The sequence below is a fragment of the Styela clava genome, chromosome 8, assembly GCF_964204865.1.
Source record: "Styela clava chromosome 8, kaStyClav1.hap1.2, whole genome shotgun sequence".
In the NCBI taxonomy this organism is placed as follows: domain Eukaryota; kingdom Metazoa; phylum Chordata; class Ascidiacea; order Stolidobranchia; family Styelidae; genus Styela; species Styela clava.
In genome coordinates, this window is record NC_135257.1 from 16,931,028 (window position 1) to 16,952,577 (window position 21,550).

Consider the following 21,550-nt stretch of genomic DNA (forward strand, 5'->3'; position numbering starts at 1 on the left):
TGGTAAATATTTTTGAAAAACCTCAAACAACATCTTGGTATTCCCAAGCCACGGTGTGTAAATGACGTACGAGGTATTTTTAAACTAATACATTTGTATCAATTTAAATTAGATATATCGAATAAACAACAAAAGGCATAATAAGCATATTTTACGATAAATAGGCTAAGTAAGAATATTCTATTGGAGAGCCGCGCATTGAACCAAAGTATATATTTGTTCGGGGAATTTAATGTGAGCAATACTTCGAAATAAAGGTAGACCTTCCTTTTTTTGTATTTTGTGTCTCAATGCAATTACGCTCAATTCTTATTTGAATAACTGATATGACAAAACCAATTTAGATTTTTCTGGTTATAAAAAGGGATGAGTGGATGGCAAAATGACATTTCGATCACAGTTGTGACTGACGAAAGAAGAAGATGAAATTATTCGTTTTATTAAGTCTCGTCTCTTTGGCATTGACCAAGAAAACGTTTTTTGGGTTGGTACCGATGTATATATAATTTGTAGTTGGACTGGAGTCTGTGAGTCGATCCGGACTCGCCTAATTTTTCAAAAACTAGAGATGACTCTCCCTTTTAGAGAAAAAGACTTGACTTGAGATTCGAAAATAATTTTGATCGAGTCTTCGAAACAGAAAAAAATCTGAATGAAATAAAATTTACTGCGTGAATTATTATTTCGAAAACTTGCTAAATTATCGCAGCAATGATCCAAAAGAGAATGTGTTAATGTCGATATAAGTGTTTCGATTGAATCTCGTTTTGACTTTCAATAAAAGAGGCTACTGACCAGATACAGCAACGACTCAACTTGTAAATTTCGTTTTCCAGAGATCAAGTTCTGACACTGTATCCAACAACTCATGAGCAAGTTGAACTGATTAGAGGATTTGAAGACGAGGTACAAATAAATCTTAGTATTCGATTCATTAAGTATTAGAATTTTTTTTATCCGTTTCTTGGTGCTTAAGAATCAAAGGAAAAATAGAATTATGGTTTGTTTATACCCTATCCTATATAATGACCTATCAGTCAAATATAGTCTTTTCTTCACTTTAATTGTGTTATGGCCAGGTAAAAAATACAAAGAATAATTCAAAATAAATGAACCAATTATTATTTATTATTGAATGCGGTGTAACATTAATAACTTAAAAATAAGTTTTGATTAATATGCGTGTGTCACTGTTAACTGTTTATTCGATACTTATAGAGGGAATGGATTTTAATTTGGTTTGCCAAATTAAGTGTTCAATTTAGCAATGTACCGATAACCAATAAAAAAACTTTTGCACTAAAATAAGTGATACAAAAAGATTAGAAATTAAACTATTTTCACTATGGAATGAAAATCTTGAAAATGTGATTGAACACTTCGAAAGTCTTTCACTTATAAATAGTTTAAAGGAAATCTATTTCTAATTTAGATTGATTTTTGGAATCCAGGCTACCCCAATCAAGTGCATGAAAACAGTCCAGTTGACGTCAGAATATCAAAGTAGGCATTTAATAAACTTCTCATATTTGTTAACTTGTATATATATGATTCAGAATTGTAAGCAAAATGGCTGCTATTTGTTTTCATGCTTGCAGTCACAAATGATTAATTGAAATTGTAGTTCCACCATAGGAGGATCATACACTCGCACAAATTTATGACTGATATTATAAATAGTCTTTATGTGTGAAAAAAAAACAGGATTTTGTTATTATCCGGGTGAAGCTAAAATTTCGCATTTTTTCTCATCATTTGGAGTGAAATTTGAAGCAAAAAAGGTTTGTTGTTTTTAAATATAGATTTCAAAACAGTTAGAACGCATGTCAAATCAGATTCTATTCCATTAATTCTACTTCAGAAGTATTCAAACTCAAACTATATATTTTCTTTTTACAATTTAGATTTCAATTACTAAAATTTAAGCATTCGATGAAAGATGCAGGAATAAATTTTGAGGTTGGTGTTTACTTTTATTCTTCCATTCCCTGTGATTTTGACTCACTATATATATATATTCCAATATGAGCAAATCCCGAGGAATCTTTGGAAGTAGCTTACCAGGCTTACCTTGTTATTAAAAAAATGTAGCAAATAATAGGCATGTATTGTTAATCAGACAAAATGTATTCATCAGATATATCTCAATATCACTGGGAGATTGTAGTCCCTCTTTTTGGAAAATAATATTGAAACCCAAACATTATTTATCGATTTAGCTGGTGTACCAAATATTAATCATTTAAGAATAAATTAGAAAACCTGAATTTATTTTTGATAGAATCGAAATCTTCAAACCTCATTAAACAGAGGAAAATTAAAAAAAAAATAAGCGAATGCATTGGATGATTGAACAAATCCTTTAACTTTTTCATTTCCACGTTTCGAAAAAACTGTTCATGTCGAAACGTGTGAGAAGAAAGTTGAATAAATAAGTAAATTTGAATCATCAATTCAGGTAAAAATCGGAGATTTGCAAATGGCAATTGACGATCAAGTACAAACAAAGAGCAGTCCCAGGGCATCGGATGGTTACGTTTACGACCAATATCACACATATGATGATGTAGGTGTTTTAAAAAATAATACGAAATTGTTTGATTGATACGTATAAATTAGCTTACTTGTGCTCCGTTGTAAACTTGCCTCGTTAGCATGTTACTGTTCATTTGTCTTAACTTCAATAAACTAACAGAACTCGAATATTATATGCCTGTAGTGAACTACATATTATGATTTTTTCTATAGCTGATCCTCCTTCTTGGGCACGAAGTGGACCTATATAGTTCCTTTTCATATACTGTTGTTGTTGTTGTTGTTGTTGTTGTTGTTGTTGTTGTTGTTGTTAGAATTCGTTTTCTTGTTGGTATGAAAAAAAAGCTTTTATCTTTGACTACTGGACCAAATGCTTTAAATTTTTTCTTCACATTTACAGCTAAAATTTTCGTCACACTTTTCCGTTACTCGATTCTTTTTGTTTTGTAACTAAAATGATGTTATTTCAGATTAATAGCTGGACATTCGACAGAGCAAACGAGAATCCAAGTTTGGTGACTAGAAATGTAATTGGAACAAGCTGGGAAGGCAGACAGATCCCAATGCTCACACTCCAAACTGCCCCCGACAATCCAGCCATACTTGTTGATTGTGGATTTCATGCTCGTGAATGGATCTCTCCAGCTTTTTGCCAATGCTACGTTCGACAGGTGAGTGGAATCAGTGGTGGGATTTACGAGGAGTCGCGTGGGTTCTTGCGAACCGTCCTTGAGCTGGAAACTAACGTTATATTTGGCGTTGTATTAGATTTTTTTTAAAGCGTCTCATGTTATTGTAGCAACGTAGGGACATACATGCGCAAATAAGACATACAGTTATATAGCTACAAGTTAGGCATGGATTTCTGAAATTAGGGAATCTGTTGTTGTTAGTGAGTTCGATACAAAATAGAACCAGTTCTGAAAATTTTGAATTCCATCACTATGAGTAACAATCAGTTCCTAGAATTACCTTAAATTGATGATTTTATTTTAAACAAGTAAGATATTATAAGAGCAAATTACCCATACTTTTTCTGAATAAAAGTAGATAAGTAATAAAGAGATGTATTTTTTCTCAAATATAACAGGGTGTTAAAAAAGTTACGCAAATTTCCGGTAAATTTTTTTGTCATGGCAACTTGAAAAAAAGTAACTGTTAAAAATCGTCAGTCGTGAAATGTTTAAATGACATTTCACCGTAATTCAATTCTGTTTAAAAGTGTCAGAAGTTAAATGTTTCAAGTAGCACTTCATCTTAACTTCTGTTAATTTTACGTTACTTTTTTAACACTCTGTATCATGTAATCTATATTGTGAGCAACAATTTACGGTCTTATTCGTAACTTATCCATCTTCAATCATGAATACTCAGTCAATATTTTGATTTTGCAGTTGATGGATGAATATGAATCTTCATCTTCCACATCAGTATTGAATAAACTAACCATTCACGTGATTCCTGTGGTCAACGTTGACGGTTATCAATATACGTGGACTAATGTGAGTGCCGTTTTGTAATTATTAATACTGATTAATAGCGCATAGCGTAAGGAATTGTATCAATGGAGTATGGTGGCCCATCGTTGTCACGTGTAAAATTTAAAAAAAAAATGAAAAAAAAAAATGAAAAAGCGAAAATAAAAAAATAGTTGTGAAAAAACATAAAAATAATTGAAAAAAAAGAAATAAAAAAAAAATTGAAATTAAAAAAAAAATTGAAAAATAAAACAAAAAAAAAATTTAATAAAAAAATTAAAATTAAAAAAAAAAAAAAAAAAAAAAAAAAAAAAATTGGATAAAAAGTAAATAAAAAGGTTGACAACGATGGTCCGCCTCGTGGCCCATCGTTGTCACGCGTTTTTATTTTTGGAAAATTTGATGCTGCTTGGGACCAACGTTGTCAGGCTTAATCCTACACGCACAAATGTGTTTCCTGGGTTTCTAACTCACTACTGATTTTCATGAGCAATATCCAATAAATTCAACATGAAAATGTTCTATAAATTCTCCATGCTACAAGTTCAACCACGAGCAATATATTTATAATAATGATAAGAGAATATAGAATTGGATACGAAAATTTGTTTTTACGTGTAGAAGATAATTTAATTGGAAAATGCTGCTTAACTGCTCAGACACTCGTGCGATGCCGGTACGGTCTGACCGTACCGGTACCCATGCAATCACTCGTGAAAGAATGGGAGATACGGATAGTCTCGTAGAATACAGTCTACTGAAACACTCTCTGCGCCTGCCCCATACCGTACAGCCGTAACGTACCGATCCAGACAAATGATAAATCGCCCGTGCTCAACCATTTATTTCAATCCATACCTCGACTCACTATATTCTACTAGGATCGAGGTATGGATTGAAATAAATGGTTGAGCACGGGTGATTTATCATTTGTCTGGATCGGTACGTTACGGCTGTACGGTATGGGGCAGGCGCAGAGAGTGTTTCAGTAGTCTATATTCTACGAGACTATCCGTATCTCCCATTCTTTCATGAGTGATTGTATGGCTACCGGTACGGTCAGACGCAAAGCGACTATAACCGACTACCGGTATTTGGTAAGACGGTACCGGCATCGCGAGTGTCCAGACAACTGAGTAGTTAAGCAGCATTCTCCAATTAAATTACCTTATACACGTAAAAACAAATTTTCCGAATTTTCGTATTCAATTCTATATTCTCTTATCATTATTATAAATATATTACTTCTTGTTGATCTTGTAGCATGGAGAATTTATAGAACATTTTCATATTGAATATTGCTCAAGAAAATCAGTAGTGAGTTTGAAACCCAGGGAACACATTTGTGCGCGTAGGATTATGCCTGACAACGTTGGTCCCAAGCAGCAGCAAATTTTCTAAAAATAAAAACGCGTGACAACGATGGGCCACGAGGCGGACCATCGTTGTCAACCTTTTTATTTTCTTTTTATTCAATTTTTTTTTTTTTTAATTTTTTTTTTTTTTAATTTTTTTTTTTTTTTTTTATTTCATTTTTATTTATTTATTTTTTTTTAATTTTAATTTTTTTTTTAATTATTTTTATGTTTTTTTACAACAATTTTTTTATTTTCGGTTTTTTATTTTATTTTTTATTTTTATTTTCAATTTTACGCGTGACAACGATGGGCCACCATAATGGAGGTTAGTTATTTTGTGTATCATCGAATATTTTTGACTGATTCGGCCCTATAAATCGTTATTCTAAATTGTTCAGTTTTTAAGCCTGAAGTTGGGTGTTAGTACCAAATGTTTTCTGTCAAAAGAGATCAGCTGAATATGATTACTGATTTGATGGTGATTGATGTGAGTAATTGTACTCATGAAGGTAAATTAGGCGTACTTTAACATTAAATCGAAGCTTTATCCCAAAGAGGCAAACCTTTAAAAAGCTGCATTGAAGGAATAAAATGTGAAGAAATAAAATGAAAAAATCGCGTTAAAACTCCTGTAACTTTTTATTGAAAGAAACTATGGTGTATATTCAGGATTGTCCATGGGACATATTTTTTTTGTCATACAAATTGCCTGTCCCATCCAACGGGATTCCCATAAGATTACAATTCAATAAAAATTGTTTATTTTAAGTTTAACGTCTACTACATTGGTACTATATGTACAAAGAGACATGCATAACGACAAAATTTAATGAATTTGTTAGCTTTAAATTTATAACTAATATACATGTGTCCGTCAGCCCCTTCACAAAGTATATTGTTAATGCTGAATATATTTTTCTCTTTATAACTAACAAGATAGCTATGCTCGAAAAATGGACACAAAGTCCATAACGAGATGTTTTACCATCATTTCTTCATGTCCCACGTTTCCCATGGGAATCCCATTCCATCCCATGGGACGTTTCCCATGGAATCTCATTCCCATGGAGAGGCCTGTGAGTATTGCTTCAAACTATGATTGAATACCTGCTTAAAAAGCAACTATATCCATATTGAAATGTTTCCAAATGCAAATTGTTCGAAATTTTAACATTCGCTGTTTTGCTTTGAAACCATTGAAATAGTGTTTAGCCTAATTTGGACCTATAGTTGGTTTCTTCTGCATTTTTCAGTTTGTTGAGTCCGAAATTTTACTGCGTAACAAAAAATTTTCATTAGCAGATAAACATTCATGGAGCGGTTTGTATTGAGCAGTGCGAATTGGTCGTCTTTTTCAAATAATTTCGATATGCGAGGATCTTATTCTCCAATGAGAGGCGATTAAGTCCAATAGCGCAAAAATGATGTCACCAATTACAAATCAAATATATCTTATGAAAATTGAAAAAATTGTCTCATAACACCTCTGACAAATAGAATCGTACAAGTACATATATATATATATAAATTTTCAGGACAGACTGTGGAGAAAAACTCGCTCTAAACGCGCAGGAAGTGTTTGCTACGGTGTTGATCCAAACAGAAACTGTGATGCAAGATGGTCAGGACCAGGATCATCAGGATCCCCTTGCTCTGAAACATACTACGGACCTGAGAAAGAATCTGAACCCGAAGTGTACGCCGTGGCAGAATTCATTCGAAATAATATTGGTTCACTGGTGAATTTTTTTTGACATAATTTGATGCGTTGTCTATGAAAAATATGATGTTACCATAACATTTTTACATGCTTTCCTTTACAGAAAGCATACGTCACATTCCACGCATACGGACAGATGATCCTTTATCCGTACTCCTACACGACAGATCTGGCTGCTACTAATGACAATTTGGTGAGTTACATATACTTAAAAAGGGCGCTCCAGAGGTGTTTGTATCAATATGAAAAGTAATTAATTTTGTTGTGTAAAGGAACTGAAACCTATGGGCAGGGGGTATAGTCACTTGGCTAACACAAGCAGTCCCTTGAACTCGTAATAGAACTGAAATAGGGAAATCGGAATAAAATTATTGCCTAACCCTAACCTGGTACACACGCTACGTGAGTACCCAAAAAGGGTGCTCCCGAAGTATGCGAACCAAGATGGCGGACATCACAATGTAATATGTGTACTAGGTTAGGGTTAGGCCATAATTTTAGGTATAAATACTACGGGAGGCTCTTGGCTAGTCTTCGAACTGATAATAGGACGAAAATAAGGAAAATTGGAAAAAAATTATCGCCTAACCCTAACCTGTTACCCATGTTACGTTCCGATGTCCGCCATCTTGGTTCGCATACTTCGGGAGCCCCTAAAAAAGACATGTACTGATGTTTTGCCTGTTGAGATTAACCATGGAATACTGACTACTTTCGAGAGACCTGAATGGGTGCTCCAGGAGTATGCTATATATATAGAGAGAGAGAGAATATACGGGAAGACGACTCTAACTGTTGGTTGTTTAGGATTGCAGTTTGATGTTATTAAAAATATGGGTACTCCTGAAGTATGCGCACCAAGATGTCGCACAACCTGAACTCAGGTTGTGTACCAGGTCAGGGTTCAGGTTGTGTGACATCTTGGTGCGCATACTTCAGGAGTACCCATATTTTTAATAACATCAAACTGCAATCCTAAACAACCAACAGTTAGAGTCGTCTTCCCGTATATTCTCTCCCTCTCTCTATATATATACACACTCTATACTTTATTTGATCGCGATACCCATTGAATACACAATCTTTGTGGGTGTGCAACAGGCTGTCCGCAGGACACAAACCGGCCCGCCAAGCCATATAGTGTGGCCCTTGTCAATTCTCAGATTTTCCCCACCAAGCATAAAATCTTGATACGACAGTTTATGTTTAAAGGGGCCTTCACATGGGTAAAAATTCACAATGTTTTTGCTCTCGTAGCTGCGGTAAATCTTCCGCTGTTTTGCCCGGTGCGCTGACCTTTCCCGCTAAATTTTTGTATAACTCAGCTAGATATCTGGAGTTATATAGCCCACCGACAAAAATGTTTAACCCTTGATCTATGTGATACTTTACCATATGATTAATATCTGTATATAGAGTGGTGGGATTTAAAATGTTAAAAACAAGTTCTCCTTTGTATCGCAATGCCCAACTGAAACAAAAAAAGGCAACATAAACGGGTTCATTGATTATCTCAACATATCAAGAACGAGCGTGTGCGAGCCCGTACACAGCCTCTGAATCTCAGCATTGTCTGTATAGCACAGATGCAAGCGCAAAGTGAATATGATTCGGCCCCCCCAACCTTACACCATTGATAAAATCCAAACGCATATCTTTACAGGACTATTACGCGGTTCAAGCTTATCAGGCTGTCAAATCTGCATACAACACGCGCTATATTTACGGACCAGGAGCTGAAACTATCTGTGAGTGTTCTGATTGATTTAAGTTAATAATTTCAAAAGTCAGTGTTGTGGTATATGCTCAAGGGCGCTCTTGATGTATGTGCACCAAGATGACACACAACCTAATACCCCTAACCTGGTAGTAGGTACACGTACTATGTTCAGGTTGTGCGTCATCTTGGTGCACATACTTCGGGAGCACCTGCGCAAGTTATGGCTGTTTAGGGCAAGTAAATGTATGAATAGCACATTAAAGTGCAAATCTGGCCTGTGGCGAAAGAAACAAGCACAAATTGTGCTATTATTTAACACTGCAACAAGCTTTCACGATAAATCCGATTGGTTGTTTAGCATAAACCCAATCCAGCATATCTTAAACAAAATAAGGAGGAGATATTATATTTTACATCTTAACAGACTTGGCAGCAGGAGGTTCAGATGACTATGCATACGATGCAGGAGTCCCACTTTCCTACACTATCGAACTCCGGGACAAAGGTAAAGACGGCTTCATTCTTCCTCCAGATCAGGTAAGATTTGAATTCAATTTTTGTCAATTCATTTTAATATTCGACGTTAAGATTTATTCGCGTGAGAAAAATTTTGATTTTAATATTAGAACCGGGGTATAGTATTTTAGGTGAGAATAATATTATAATTCAACTAACTAAATCTGAATAAAATGGCGTGCACTTTTTCCTCAACAAAAGTTTGTTATAAACAAATGAAGTCTAAAAGATATATTCGGTTAGATTAAAACAATCACAAATCATCTATTGCAATCTGGTTTATTTTAAGAGGATAAGATTTACATTTTTATCCCGGGAAGAGGAAAGCCGATGAGACGGTTTACTATTATGGCCAACCACGGCCTCTCGTCCGGTTACCAGCCCATGTCGTATTAGGGATTGGTTGGCCAGCTATGTATTTTCAGATGCATGGAATTTATAATGAAAGAAACTGTAACCGACCAACGGTTACGTGAACCACCCACCTTTATTCAATCTGTAGTTATGGTCTGCTGCTAAAACAATTCTAAGTATCAAACAACAACCAAACAAACCCGTACTTTTGGTATTGTTATTTTACCATGAAATATATTTTAGATCGGAGATCGGATAGTTCTAGTTATCCGACAACCAAACCCGTACTTTTGGTATTGTTATTTTACCATGAATTATTTTTTAGATCGGAGATCGGATAATTCTATAGTTATCCGACAACCAAACCCGTACTTTTGGTATTGTTATTTTAGGTTCCATTACATTTGAACCCACGTACATTTGAACCCATGGCAATTGCACCTGTATGCTATTGCACCTATGGATTTTTTTTTGTTTCACGGATAGTTTAACCCATACTAACCCTAACCCATGGGTTTTAGCACCCGCATATAGATTGAACCCGTGGATATACGCATGGGTTCAAATGTACATGGGTTCAAATGTACGGTCACCTTATTTTACCATGAATTATTTTTTAGATCGGAGATCGGATAATTCTATAGTTATCCGACAACCAAACCCGTACTTTTGGTATTGTTATTCTTGAATTATATTTTAGATCGCACCAGTCTGTGTGGAGACGTTTAATCTGATGAAAGTAATGCATCAAGGCGCACTAGACATTGACGCGGGCATCATTGAGCCAGTGCAATAAACAAGAATGAATTGTTGTGTAATTATCATATAATTGATTTGATATTAATGAATATCGATACAAATTTTAAATAATTATTAAATCAATAAAATACATATTGTTTGCATAATCTAGTGTTTGATCTATAATAGATTACTTGTGCATATATCTGGAAAGATGTGCTCTCTGGTAATATGAGCTTCTTTGGTCTTGCGATTTCTTGGTGATGTTCGAATCATTCCTTGTAATATTAGTGAAGACTACTTACTGTATCTGAGCCGTTTAAGTGTAGAAAAGGCTGTGTCGCGCTTTGGGTGGATGCCATCGGTTTACGCCATTTGCAGATTGGCCCATGCGTGTTTCTCCTCAATTTAAATGGTGGGGAAACAGACTAGAATTGGGCAAACAATTTTAGGCCATGTAAGTTTTTGAACATCGATATCCTCAGTTGCTTCGGATCTCAGACACTCGGACACTTTTTACGCTTAGACTGCTGGTTGTCATTCATGATGAGAATCATTGGTTGATTTTCGTGGTTTGACGTGATATTTGTCAGCTTTTAGTTTCGTTTCTAAGATTCAGGTTAATGTCGAATAACTCAATGGTTATTTTGTATTAGCGTTACTTTAGTTGCAGTGTTCAAAAATCGGTACTCATGTAGTATGCGAACCAAGATGGCGGACACCGGAACGTAGTATGTGCACCGGGTTAGGGTTAGGCCATAATTTCAGGTACAAACACTACGAGAGTCACTTGGCTAGTCCCCGAACTCGTACAAAAATAAAAATAAAATTGGAATAAAACTATGGCCTAAATCTAACTTGGTACACATACTACGTTCGGTGTCCGCCATCTTGATTCGCATACTACGGGAGTACCCAAAATCAGCCCCGAGAAAGCTGCTTTATATCAGATTAATTTGGCGGACAACCCTATCAAATTTAAACGTACCCAATATCGTTTATGGTTTATATATTGAAGTATCATCTGTTGATTGCTATAAAACTATTTCACGATTTCAAGCTGTATTCTATTAGGACAGCACTTGGAAAAAAGTCGCAAATAGTATCTGGGGGCACTTTACCCGCTGTTTACAAACTTGAATTACTTGGAGGCACTGACTGATTCTGAGAATAGGCTATTTAAGTTTGAGACTAGACTTTGGTATTAGGGGCGCGTTTTGAAGTTTTCCAATCCCAGTAATCCAAAAACATTTTATCAATGAGTATCTGAGCCTAGGATTTGTATCATTCCTTCCTGCGATCTCGGTTTTTCTGTTGTATCTCGTTGACATTTTTCACATGTTCTTGATGAATTTAATTTTCCCACTTATCATACATTAAGTTACAGACATAAAACAGGGAACGCTTTACTCGCTGTTCACAAACTCGATATGCTTGAAAGCCCAAACTGGTTCTTAGAATAAATCGTTTTGAGGTCGGGTCAGGACTTGGATATGGAAACGTCTATTTTAAATCAAGTTGTGTAAAGAGACTGAAACTTATGGACAGGGGTATATTAATTTGGCTAACACAGACAGTCCCCGAACTCGTAATCGAACTAAAATAGGAAAAATCGCAATAAAATTATGGCCTGACCCTAACCTGGTACACATATTACACATATTAAGAAGACAAATTCACCATTAGATATTTGTACTTCTATTTCGCAAACACAACTAAGCACTAAAAAAATCATGAACCTCAAAATCTGTCCTGTTCGTTTAATTCTAGTCTTGTTTTTTTGCCATTTTGTTGCTGTTGCGAGAAAATCCCATTACTTATTTTACAAATGGTATAGGCCGATAAAAATCGGTTTGCATAAAAAGAAACACAATTAGATTTAGTAATAGCAAAAAAAAGACGAGCTCATCCAGCTTATTTTGGATTCTATCATTTTTGTTTCATTCTTTGCAATCGAGAAAGAGGTTCAAAAGTTCCAACTTGAGTTCCAATTTTGGCGCTCCAGATGTGTGCGTACCAATATGGCGGTAACTAATTCTGTTCGCCTACTTTACATCAAGTTGTTCAAAAGAACTGAAACCTATGGGCAGGAAGATATTTACTTGGCTAACACACTCAGTCCTAACTAAAATAAGGAAAATCGGAATAAATTTATGGCCTAACCTGATACACATACTACGAGAGTATACCCCGATTTTTAAGGTTCTTGAAGCGTTATAGAAATGTAATTTTAAAAAGTTAACATCAAAATTTATGGCGCATATTTATTATTCAATTCACCCAAAGCACGTTAGACCATCTCTTACACTTTAACAGCTTGAAAATGGTAAATAGCCTTCACTAATATTACAATGAATGGTTAAGACATCACAAAGACGGCCAAAGACGCTATCGACTTAATTAACAGACAACACATTTAACCACAGATCATAAATAATCTGTTCTAGATCAAACAGTGGGTCATTCAGACAAAATGTATTTCAATGATTTATTAATTTTTTTAAAATTTATCATCAATATTGATATTCATTAATATCAAATCAATTACACAATAATTAAACAGCGCTTCATTCTTGTCTATTACTCGAGTATAATGCCGTTAGCACGGTCTCGTGCACCTTGATGCATTACTTCCATCAGATTGAACGTCTCGATACAGACTGGTTCGATCTAAAATATATATTTCATGGTAAGAACGGAACATCAAAATTACAGGTGTTGACGGGTAACAAACTAGATTACTGTCACTCGTATACAGGGGCGTATAGCCAGGAATTTTCAATGGTAAGGAAAAGGGGTGTGTGCTGAAATTTATAATTGCCAAGTCAGAACGTAACAGCTAGCGGTTACGGTCAGGCCGGGTCCGACCTCTTTCTTTTATTTCTGACTACAGCCAGATTGCAAAACATCATTACTTATCGATTTTAATCGGTAAGTATGTTGATAGGTATTTGTCTGTCTGTTTGTTTGTCTGTATGTCTGTTGAATCTGCTCTAGATTTTGCATGTGCATTCATCATATGTCGTACCAGAAGCCTATTGATTTTGGATGAATTATGTAGTATAATTAGCGAGTTATTAATTAATTAGTGATGGGACACAAGGTGTCACTATGAAGTAAGAGCGCTGTTTTGGGGATCCCCTAACTTTCGATCGATAAGTCTTCGGTCTCTGACCGATATTCTCGTTTATTCATTTGTGATTGCTCCAAGTCTAAACGAACCGGAAATATCTGAGCAAATTTTTGCTTCGAATTTACTCTCACCGCATCGCTTTATTCAAAGTTGGTGCCTACACCAAAGTCATTTTATTACCAAAGTCTATTCGCAAAATCAGAGAAACGCTTCGAATAAACAAGTCTAGAAAATCACAAAACATTGCTCACGGGTCTGCTAAACGCAACCCAAAAGTTGGTAGGTCGGAGACGCTCTCTACATCTTGTAAAACCAGTGTCGATACAATAACGGAGTATTGGCTCTTGACTCGGCGGTAACCTAAGTTAGCTATCAAGATAGGTTCGAATCTCAAAAGAGATGTGATAATGTGCAACAGGATTGTTTGACTCCTCGCCGTCGCTGAGTGGTTCACGTATTAGCTTGTCGGCCGCGACATCCCTCCTCAGCCACATTTGTAAGGATATATTGACGATATGAAACGATTAGACAAGTTTTTCAAAAATTCGAATTCAAATATAAACTAAAATCTTACTTGGCGTTCTGGGAGAGCGAAGCCGTATCTACCTTCGTCTCGGAGTTCGATAGTGTAGGAAAGTGGGACCCCTGCATCGTATGCAAAGTCATCGGAACCTCCTGCTGCCAAGTCTGTTGAGGTGTAAAATATAATATTCAATTTGCATTTTATTTTGTTTGTCTTGGCTATAGATTGGTTCATGCAAAATAACTAATCGGCATTATTGAATATTCACCACTGTATTCTAAAAAGCCTATTCTATATACATAGAAGGAAAATTTTTCAAATTTCAGTTTGCCTATTGCAGCAGTTCAAACGTCTCATATAGTTGAAAAAAATTCCATCAATTTGTAAATGGTCTAATAAGCTATTTCGGCAGTTGAACAGCACGACATTAATATCAACTTCGAGCATGTGTTTGAATGTAGCATAAAACTCCGTCAAAATACACACTCACAACACCCATGCCAATAAACGCTAGTTTTGTTATTGGGTAGTTGTTGTCCTGGGTGTGTGCCGTTCCTGCGTGCAAATGAAAAAATGTTTATTGAGGTTTGTCGCTTCAGCTTGTATCATGATTAAAAATTTGGTACGACATTCCTGTAGATGAGACAGAATTGCTCAATAGCAAATAGGCAAAATAGTTATATTGATTCGATTGTTTGAAAATTAAATCATTATCGGAATTCTAAAAGAATACTCACAAATAGTCGTTGCTCCTGGACCGTAAATATAATTTGTATTATACGGAGTTTTGACAGCATTATAAGCTGCAACTGCGTAATAGTCCTGTAGATTATATGAAAGATTATTGATTGAAATCACACACTTTGCGTTTGTGTATTCGCTGAATTATTGTATTTACTAAGCAGAACTTAAATGTAACTAGCAATTTGAAGCTGATGCGGAACGGAACTTGTCCCCGGGTCTAACCAATATAAGTAGGTTATTTAGAGAAAGTTATTAAACGATGCTAACAGCGGTGTTTTACGTTTTCCGATCTCCTTATTTTAGTTTTATTACGAGTTCGGGCACTGTCTGTGTTAGCCAAGTGAATATGCCCCCTGTTCATAGGTTTCAGTCCCTTTACACAACTTGATGTAAAGTAGGCGAACAAAATTAGTCACCTCTATATTGGTACACACACTTCTGGAGCGCTTATTACTATATTGAAAATGTATTAACAATAAAGTAAATTTCATATTATATCCAGATTTAAGTTTTTCAGTATTATTCTCTAGTAACTAGAGTCTAGTTCAAACTATCTATATATTTGTGTGTAATTCCAAATGCCCAGTCTGGACTTCCATAAATAAGGTTCATATTTTCTTGTTTAAGAAACTTCCCTCACAAAATGAAAACTTATGAAAAAATAGAAAATTCCTACTATGTAAAATTTTCATCCGTTAATTTCGACAGACAACATATTTGTGAACTCACCAAATTGTCCTTAGTAGCAGCCACACCTTCCGTGTAGGAGTACGGATAAAGGATCATTTGCCCGTATGCGTGGAAGGTAACATATGCTTTCTGTAAAGGAAGTCAATATCACGTGATTTAAGATTTGAAAGTGTTATGTATAAAAAACGTTAATACCATATTATATTCGAATGTAAATAATATTTAAATATTCACCAGTGAATTGATATTTGCTCGAATGAAATCTGCCACGGCTTTCACTTCAGGCTCAGATTCTTTTTCAGGTCCGTAGTATGTTTCAGAACAAGGCTTTGATGATGATCCTGGTCCTGACCATCCTGCATCACAGTTTCTGTTTGGATCAACACCGTAGCAAATACTTCCTGCGCGTTTGGAGCGAGTTTTTCTCCACATTCTGTCCTGAATATTTAAATATATGGGCTTGTAGAATTCTCTTTGTCGGATATGCTAACAGCATTACTCACTTTTTGTATTGTCAATTTTTAAAGACATATATATTTGTAATTGGTAACATGAGTTTTTGCGTGGATCATTTTGCGTGGATGATGAGGCACTTGTACAACGAAATGATTTGAAAGGACAATCATTGCGCACCTCAATATAAAACGCTTCGTTTATTTTATCAGAAAACTTTTGGTACTTATTTAGCTTCAGAATTAAAAACTGAACAATCCAACATAACGATATATGGATCCAAATCATGCCAAAAATATTCAATGGTATACAAAATAATTCACCTTCAGGTACAATTTCTTATAGGCTATCAATTTTAAATAATTAATAATATTTACAAAACATGACTCACAGTGGTGTGTGTGTATTCATAACCGTCAACGTTTACTACGGGAATCACGTGAATAGTCAGGTCGTTCAAGATTTCGGAATCTATCAGCTGTAAAAAGATCATACATATGATATATATCAGATGTCTTAGAATGAGATAGGCCCCTCTAGTCTAGGCCACATATTGAAAAGATCTTTACTGTATATACCTGCTACCATGAGATGTCATGTTCAATCATTTTGTTGTATATAAGCAACGCAGTTGGACATTTTTCAAATAGTTTTTTCTTTTATGATGTATATATGTATATATATATATATATCATTTTACTTATTATGTTGAAAATAAATTTCGATATACACAGTGTGGCCCAAAAGTAGGTATACAGTTGTTAAACTATTTTATATGCTTCGAAGCTACTCGCAGTTCACTTTATGTTATTTGTTAAGTACCACAAAAATTGCCTATGTTTTTATATAATAAATCTAGTGTGAATTTTACATTAGTTTTCTAGCTGCTTGGAAGGTAATACACTTTGAAAATCTTTTTTTTTAATTGAGTGTTAATGACGAATAATTCAAATGAAGAGCAAAGAAAACGGATATTAAAGAAATATTGGAAGTATGAAAATGCTGAGACTGTACGTAGGGCATGGCAAGAATGCTTTCACACTCCTCTTTTTCATAATAAGTAAAATGACTCAAATCAAAATCGTGGCATGAAAAAGTTATTATCGCGCCTTCTTTATAAATAATATAACTAACACCTTTCGGAAAAAGGTCTTTCTGATATCTTTCAGCATGCTTGTTCATAAAAAAGAATTCATCTATGAGTTTTCATTAGTCATTCACCTGTTGAACGTAGCATTGGCAAAAAGCCGGAGAAATCCATTCACGAGCATGAAATCCACAATCAACAAGCATAGCTGGTTTGCTATCGGAGGTTTTAAGAGTTAGCATTGGGATATCTCTGCCTTCCCAACTGGTTCCAATCACACTTCTTGTTACCAAAGTTGGATACTGTTGTTCCATATCCATCGTCCAACTATTAATCTAGAAAAATCAAAAAGATACAGCATTACTTGTAATTTTGAAATAAAATGAAAAAAATGAACATTTGTGAACTAAATTTTTATCTTCAAATATGCGAATGTTTGAGAAAGCTTGATAGATCACCAATTCACGCGTTTAGAAAACTGATGGAGAGAATTTGTACCGCGGCAGGTATGAAGAGAATATAATTTTAGCACATGAAACTACGTCGACTCGTTTTTACCATACCACGGTACTCCCGAAATATATGAACTAAGATGACGGACACCGGGACGTAGACTCATATGTGTACGGTACCAGGTTAGGTTTAGACTAAATTTCAGGTACAAATAATACGGGAGTCACTTGCCTAGTCCCCGAACTCGTAATAGAACTAAACTAAGGAAAATTAGAATGAAATTATGACCTAACCCTAACCTGGTACACATACTACGTTCCGGGGTCCGCCATCTTGGTTCACATACTCCGGAAGTACCCTCTACTTTAAGCTAATTCTTGATCATCGTTAAACACAAACGTAACCAACCATCTAGCGACAAAGATCATTCAAACGTAACACTGAAGCGACTTCGTAATTTAAAACACTTACTTGATCGTAAGTGTGATATACGTCGTAATTGTACCCAATCAATGCCTTAGGATGGTTGCTTCTTGGTTCAACTTGTTCATCAATCGCCATCTGTACATCTCCGATTTTGACCTGAATTCATGATGTTTCTTTTGATTTACTTATGTATTGAAATTATTGGTGACACACTCATGCACAGTTGTTTTTGAAGCGTGGGGTTAAAATATTTTCATACCTATTAAACCGTCTATGTCATTTTTTTTTTAGTATTTCTCTGTTCAATGGGGGTTTGAAAAGTACTGATTGTAACAAAAATAAATTCAAGTTTCAGATTTATCCTAATCGGAAAGTTCTACTAGTTATATCAATAAATAAATTTGCTCAAAAACAATATTATTGAGTTATGTTTGGTCGGATTAGCAATACATTACTTCCTACAACTTGTATTGATGCGGTAGATTGAGCTCGACTATTTACAAAAATTTATTGTATGTTCAGACCAGAGGTGGGTAATGTTTTTGGACCCGGGGCCAAAAATTTGGCCCATCTAGACTGGCGGGCCATGTAAGTGTGACGTAAAAAAAGTTTCGTTCAATGGGCAATACAGTGTTCCAAAAACAAAAGTGAAAAACAATAAACCTCGTGCCAAAACTAAATTTAATCGCTTACTCAATAAATTTATTGAGCTATGTATTTTAGCTAAAACATCAAAATTTGGTTTTAGATTGGTTTTGGCAGCATCAGACGGGTCAGAATGAATTACCCAACGGGCCGGATTTGACCCGCGCGCAATAGTCCGTTTTCGACTTTACTTTCTTGGGAATATAAACTGAGTCAAGCTCACATTGAATACTAGAATGAAAAAAAATAAATAAATAATAACACCTACTTCAAAATTGATTCCTGCATCTTTCATCGTGCGCTTAAATTTCATCAATTGAAATCTGAATTATAAAACTTGAAATTCATATTTTGAATTTTTAACACGATCTGTGAAGTTTTTAAAATAGGGTAATTGAATGGAATCTGATTTGATTTGCATTCTAGCAGTTTTATTCGAATAAGAAACATTCATATATTGCCCAAAAATTTTATTTCAAACGATGAAAAATAAATTCGGCGAAAAGTTGGCTTCACTCGGAGAATGACAAAAAATGCAGATTTTCCGTTTGTTCTCCTTACACAAAAAATCCACTATTCCAATCAACACCGAAAATTTTTCAAGTGATATTGTGCGAAAGCGGAATACCACAATGACGAAAATACAGATATTTGTCTACACGCACGAAAGAGAACAATAATCATTTTTCTTACAATTCCAAATTTGATACGTATTAACAAATATTGAAAATGCAATTTGAAAATTCAAAACTTTCTTACTTTTCTATTCTGACGTCGACTGGACTGTTTTCGTGCACTTGACTGGGGTAGCCTGGATTCCAGAAATCAATCTAAATAGAAGTTAATTGCTTGAAATATTCAAAACTAAAAAGTCAATTTATATTTAATGTCTCCAGTTACATTCTCCATAATTTTTAGTCCCCTTTGGCCTTATTTGTATATCCAATTTTATTGCGGATACTTCCCTATTTATTTACGGAATATTTCAAATTTAAACACATGATCAGACAATCGTAATTGATCGCTATTCTCTATATTGAGTGTCGAATATCCAAAGACCAAACAATTAACTGTGACACCGGAAAATATGTTCAAAACTTATTCAAGGCAGAAATCTTTTTCCGCACCCAATCATAATAAGTAGTTCATTTAACTTTTTCGCTCAAATTCCTAATCACGGGAGAAACACTTGAAAGAATTTTTGTTCCATTTAATGAATTTAAAATTATTCGTACCTCGTCCTCATATCCTCTGATCAGTTCAACTTGGTCTTGAGTTGTTGGATAAAGTGTTAGAACTTGATCTCTGGAAAACAAAATTAGCTTTTGAAAAATGGAACGATAGTTTGAAACAGGAATACGTATGTTAAAGGGCGCTCCAGATGTATGTGTACCAATATGGAGGTAACTAATTTTGTCTACTGTACATCAAGTTGTCTAAAGGGGCGGAAACCTATGGGCAGGAGGTATACCCACTTGGCTAACACAAACAGTCCCCGAACTTGTAATGGAACTAAATGACCTAACCCTAACCTGACACACATACTATGGGAGTATATGTTATTAGAGTCCTTTGAATGTATGCATTGTTCATCTACAATTTCTACATTATGTTATATTCAATGGTATTATTCAGAAGTTTAAGAACACGTTCGTTCCTTCCGCTAACAACAGCATCTAATATTTCGGATAATCATCCCAAATTGACTAGATTCGATATAATAGAGTATATTGTACAACAAATGCACTCATTATTTTCCAATTTTTTTACTTTACATCAGATTGATTTCATATCTGATAGAGTGGGTGAATAAACTTTTAATAATTCCATATTATTTCAATTTCGAATTACAAAACTCAAATTCGAATTACAAAACTTTTATTCAATTTAATTATCTATTTTTGTCATATATGTCAGCGTTGAATTCATACCGTGAGTCGACAAAATTAAGTCGCGTCGCTCAAAATTATCATAGAGTCCTAAGTCAAGTCTGCTTTGCTGTAAGTAGGGTCAGAGTTTGACCCGTTCAAATGACTTGAGCTATTTCCCGACCTTGAAAAACGGTGACTCGATGGTGACAAGTTCAGTAACCCTAAAATCCTTATATATCGAAACTTACCCAAAAAATGTTTTCTTGGCCAATGCCAAAGAGACAAGACTGAATAAAACGAATAACTTCATCTTCTTCTTTCGTAAGTCACAACTGTGATCGAAATGTCATTTTGCCATCCACTCATCCCTTTTTATAACAAGCAAAATCTAAATTGGTTTTTTCATATCAGCTATTCAAATAAGTTAATTTCACTGACACACAACCACCAGAAAAGATGATCTACTATCTTTAATAATACTTGTTCAAACTAAATTCACTTGTACAAATTTATTCCATAACTTGATAGGCAATACTGATGCGTATCAAACTTCAATCGAAACTCTCACTTGGCCTAGTCATGCTGAAAATTGTATAACAGGCATGAATTACTGTTAACGATTAACTGGTACGAATTCATTATTTGCCTAATACGTACGTCGTACGTCATTTAGTGCGTGGGAAAAGCAAGATGTTGTTGGAAGTTTTACAAAAATATTCATCCTTCATCTTGCAATGGCCGTGTGTTACACACATGTTCAATGAGCATTACGTGCTTTTGCATTTTAGCATTGTCTTTGAAATCTAAACAGATGGGTTTTGTTGTCATTTTATTTCGATCATTTTTGGCGCTCCAGAAGTGTATGTACCAATATGCCTACTTTACATCAAGTTGTGTAAAGGGATTGAATACTATGGGCAGGGGGTATATTCACTTGGCTAACACAGACAGTCCCGAACTCGTAATAGAACTAAAATAAGGAAAATCGGAATAAATACCATACATAACCCTAACCTGGTACACGTATTACGAGAGTAACTCAATTTTTAAGGTTCTTGAAGCGCTATTGAAATGTTATGAAAAGTTAACATTAAAATTTATGGCGT

The 21,550-nt window shown here is 34.9% G+C and overlaps 2 protein-coding genes and 1 long non-coding RNA gene across 3 annotated transcripts; 2 read left to right on the plus strand and 1 right to left on the minus strand.

Moving 5' to 3' along the window:
- Positions 1–2,464: 2,464 nt before the first annotated feature.
- Positions 2,465–10,542, plus strand: LOC120346029 (carboxypeptidase B-like). The gene is made up of 8 exons (XM_039415661.2): positions 2,465–2,566; positions 3,006–3,206; positions 3,930–4,037; positions 6,907–7,110; positions 7,195–7,284; positions 8,755–8,839; positions 9,236–9,348; positions 10,382–10,542. The coding sequence occupies exons 1-8, from the start codon at positions 2,480–2,482 to the stop codon at positions 10,475–10,477; spliced, it is 984 nt and encodes a 327-aa protein (XP_039271595.2). The 5' UTR covers positions 2,465–2,479; the 3' UTR covers positions 10,478–10,542.
- A 2,424-nt stretch (positions 10,543–12,966) lies between these two features.
- LOC120346136 (carboxypeptidase B-like) lies at positions 12,967–20,878 on the minus strand. Its single transcript, XM_039415797.2, has 12 exons — positions 20,693–20,878; positions 19,809–19,878; positions 19,333–19,403; positions 18,842–18,896; positions 17,974–18,084; positions 17,184–17,384; positions 16,354–16,440; positions 15,744–15,947; positions 15,549–15,638; positions 14,813–14,897; positions 14,127–14,239; positions 12,967–13,089 (listed from the first exon to the last, which is right to left on the minus strand). The coding sequence occupies exons 1-12, from the start codon at positions 20,752–20,754 to the stop codon at positions 13,000–13,002; spliced, it is 1,239 nt and encodes a 412-aa protein (XP_039271731.2). The 5' UTR covers positions 20,755–20,878; the 3' UTR covers positions 12,967–12,999.
- LOC120346137 (uncharacterized) lies at positions 12,984–15,951 on the plus strand. The gene is made up of 3 exons (XR_005569955.2): positions 12,984–13,350; positions 15,528–15,624; positions 15,812–15,951. It is a non-coding gene; the product is annotated as an uncharacterized LOC120346137 (long non-coding RNA).
- Positions 20,879–21,550: the final 672 nt, after the last annotated feature.

Bases quoted from the DNA above. Each gene is read 5' to 3' on its own strand.
- LOC120346029 (XM_039415661.2), top strand. From the start codon at position 2,480: ATGGCAATTGACGATCAAGTACAAACAAAGAGCAGTCCCAGGGCATCG. The intron at 7,285-8,754 runs GTGAGTTACATA...ATATCTTTACAG, and splicing joins CTGCTACTAATGACAATTTG to GACTATTACGCGGTTCAAGC. The intron at 9,349-10,381 runs GTAAGATTTGAA...ATTATATTTTAG, and splicing joins TCATTCTTCCTCCAGATCAG to ATCGCACCAGTCTGTGTGGA.
- LOC120346136 (XM_039415797.2), bottom strand. From the start codon at position 20,754: ATGAAGTTATTCGTTTTATTCAGTCTTGTCTCTTTGGCATTGGCCAAG. The intron at 17,385-17,973 runs GTAAGTGTTTTA...TGATTTTTCTAG, and splicing joins TATATCACACTTACGATCAA to ATTAATAGTTGGACGATGGA. The intron at 14,240-14,812 runs GTGAGTATTCTT...ACACCTCAACAG, and splicing joins TCCAGGAGCAACGACTATTT to ACTTGGCAGCAGGAGGTTCC.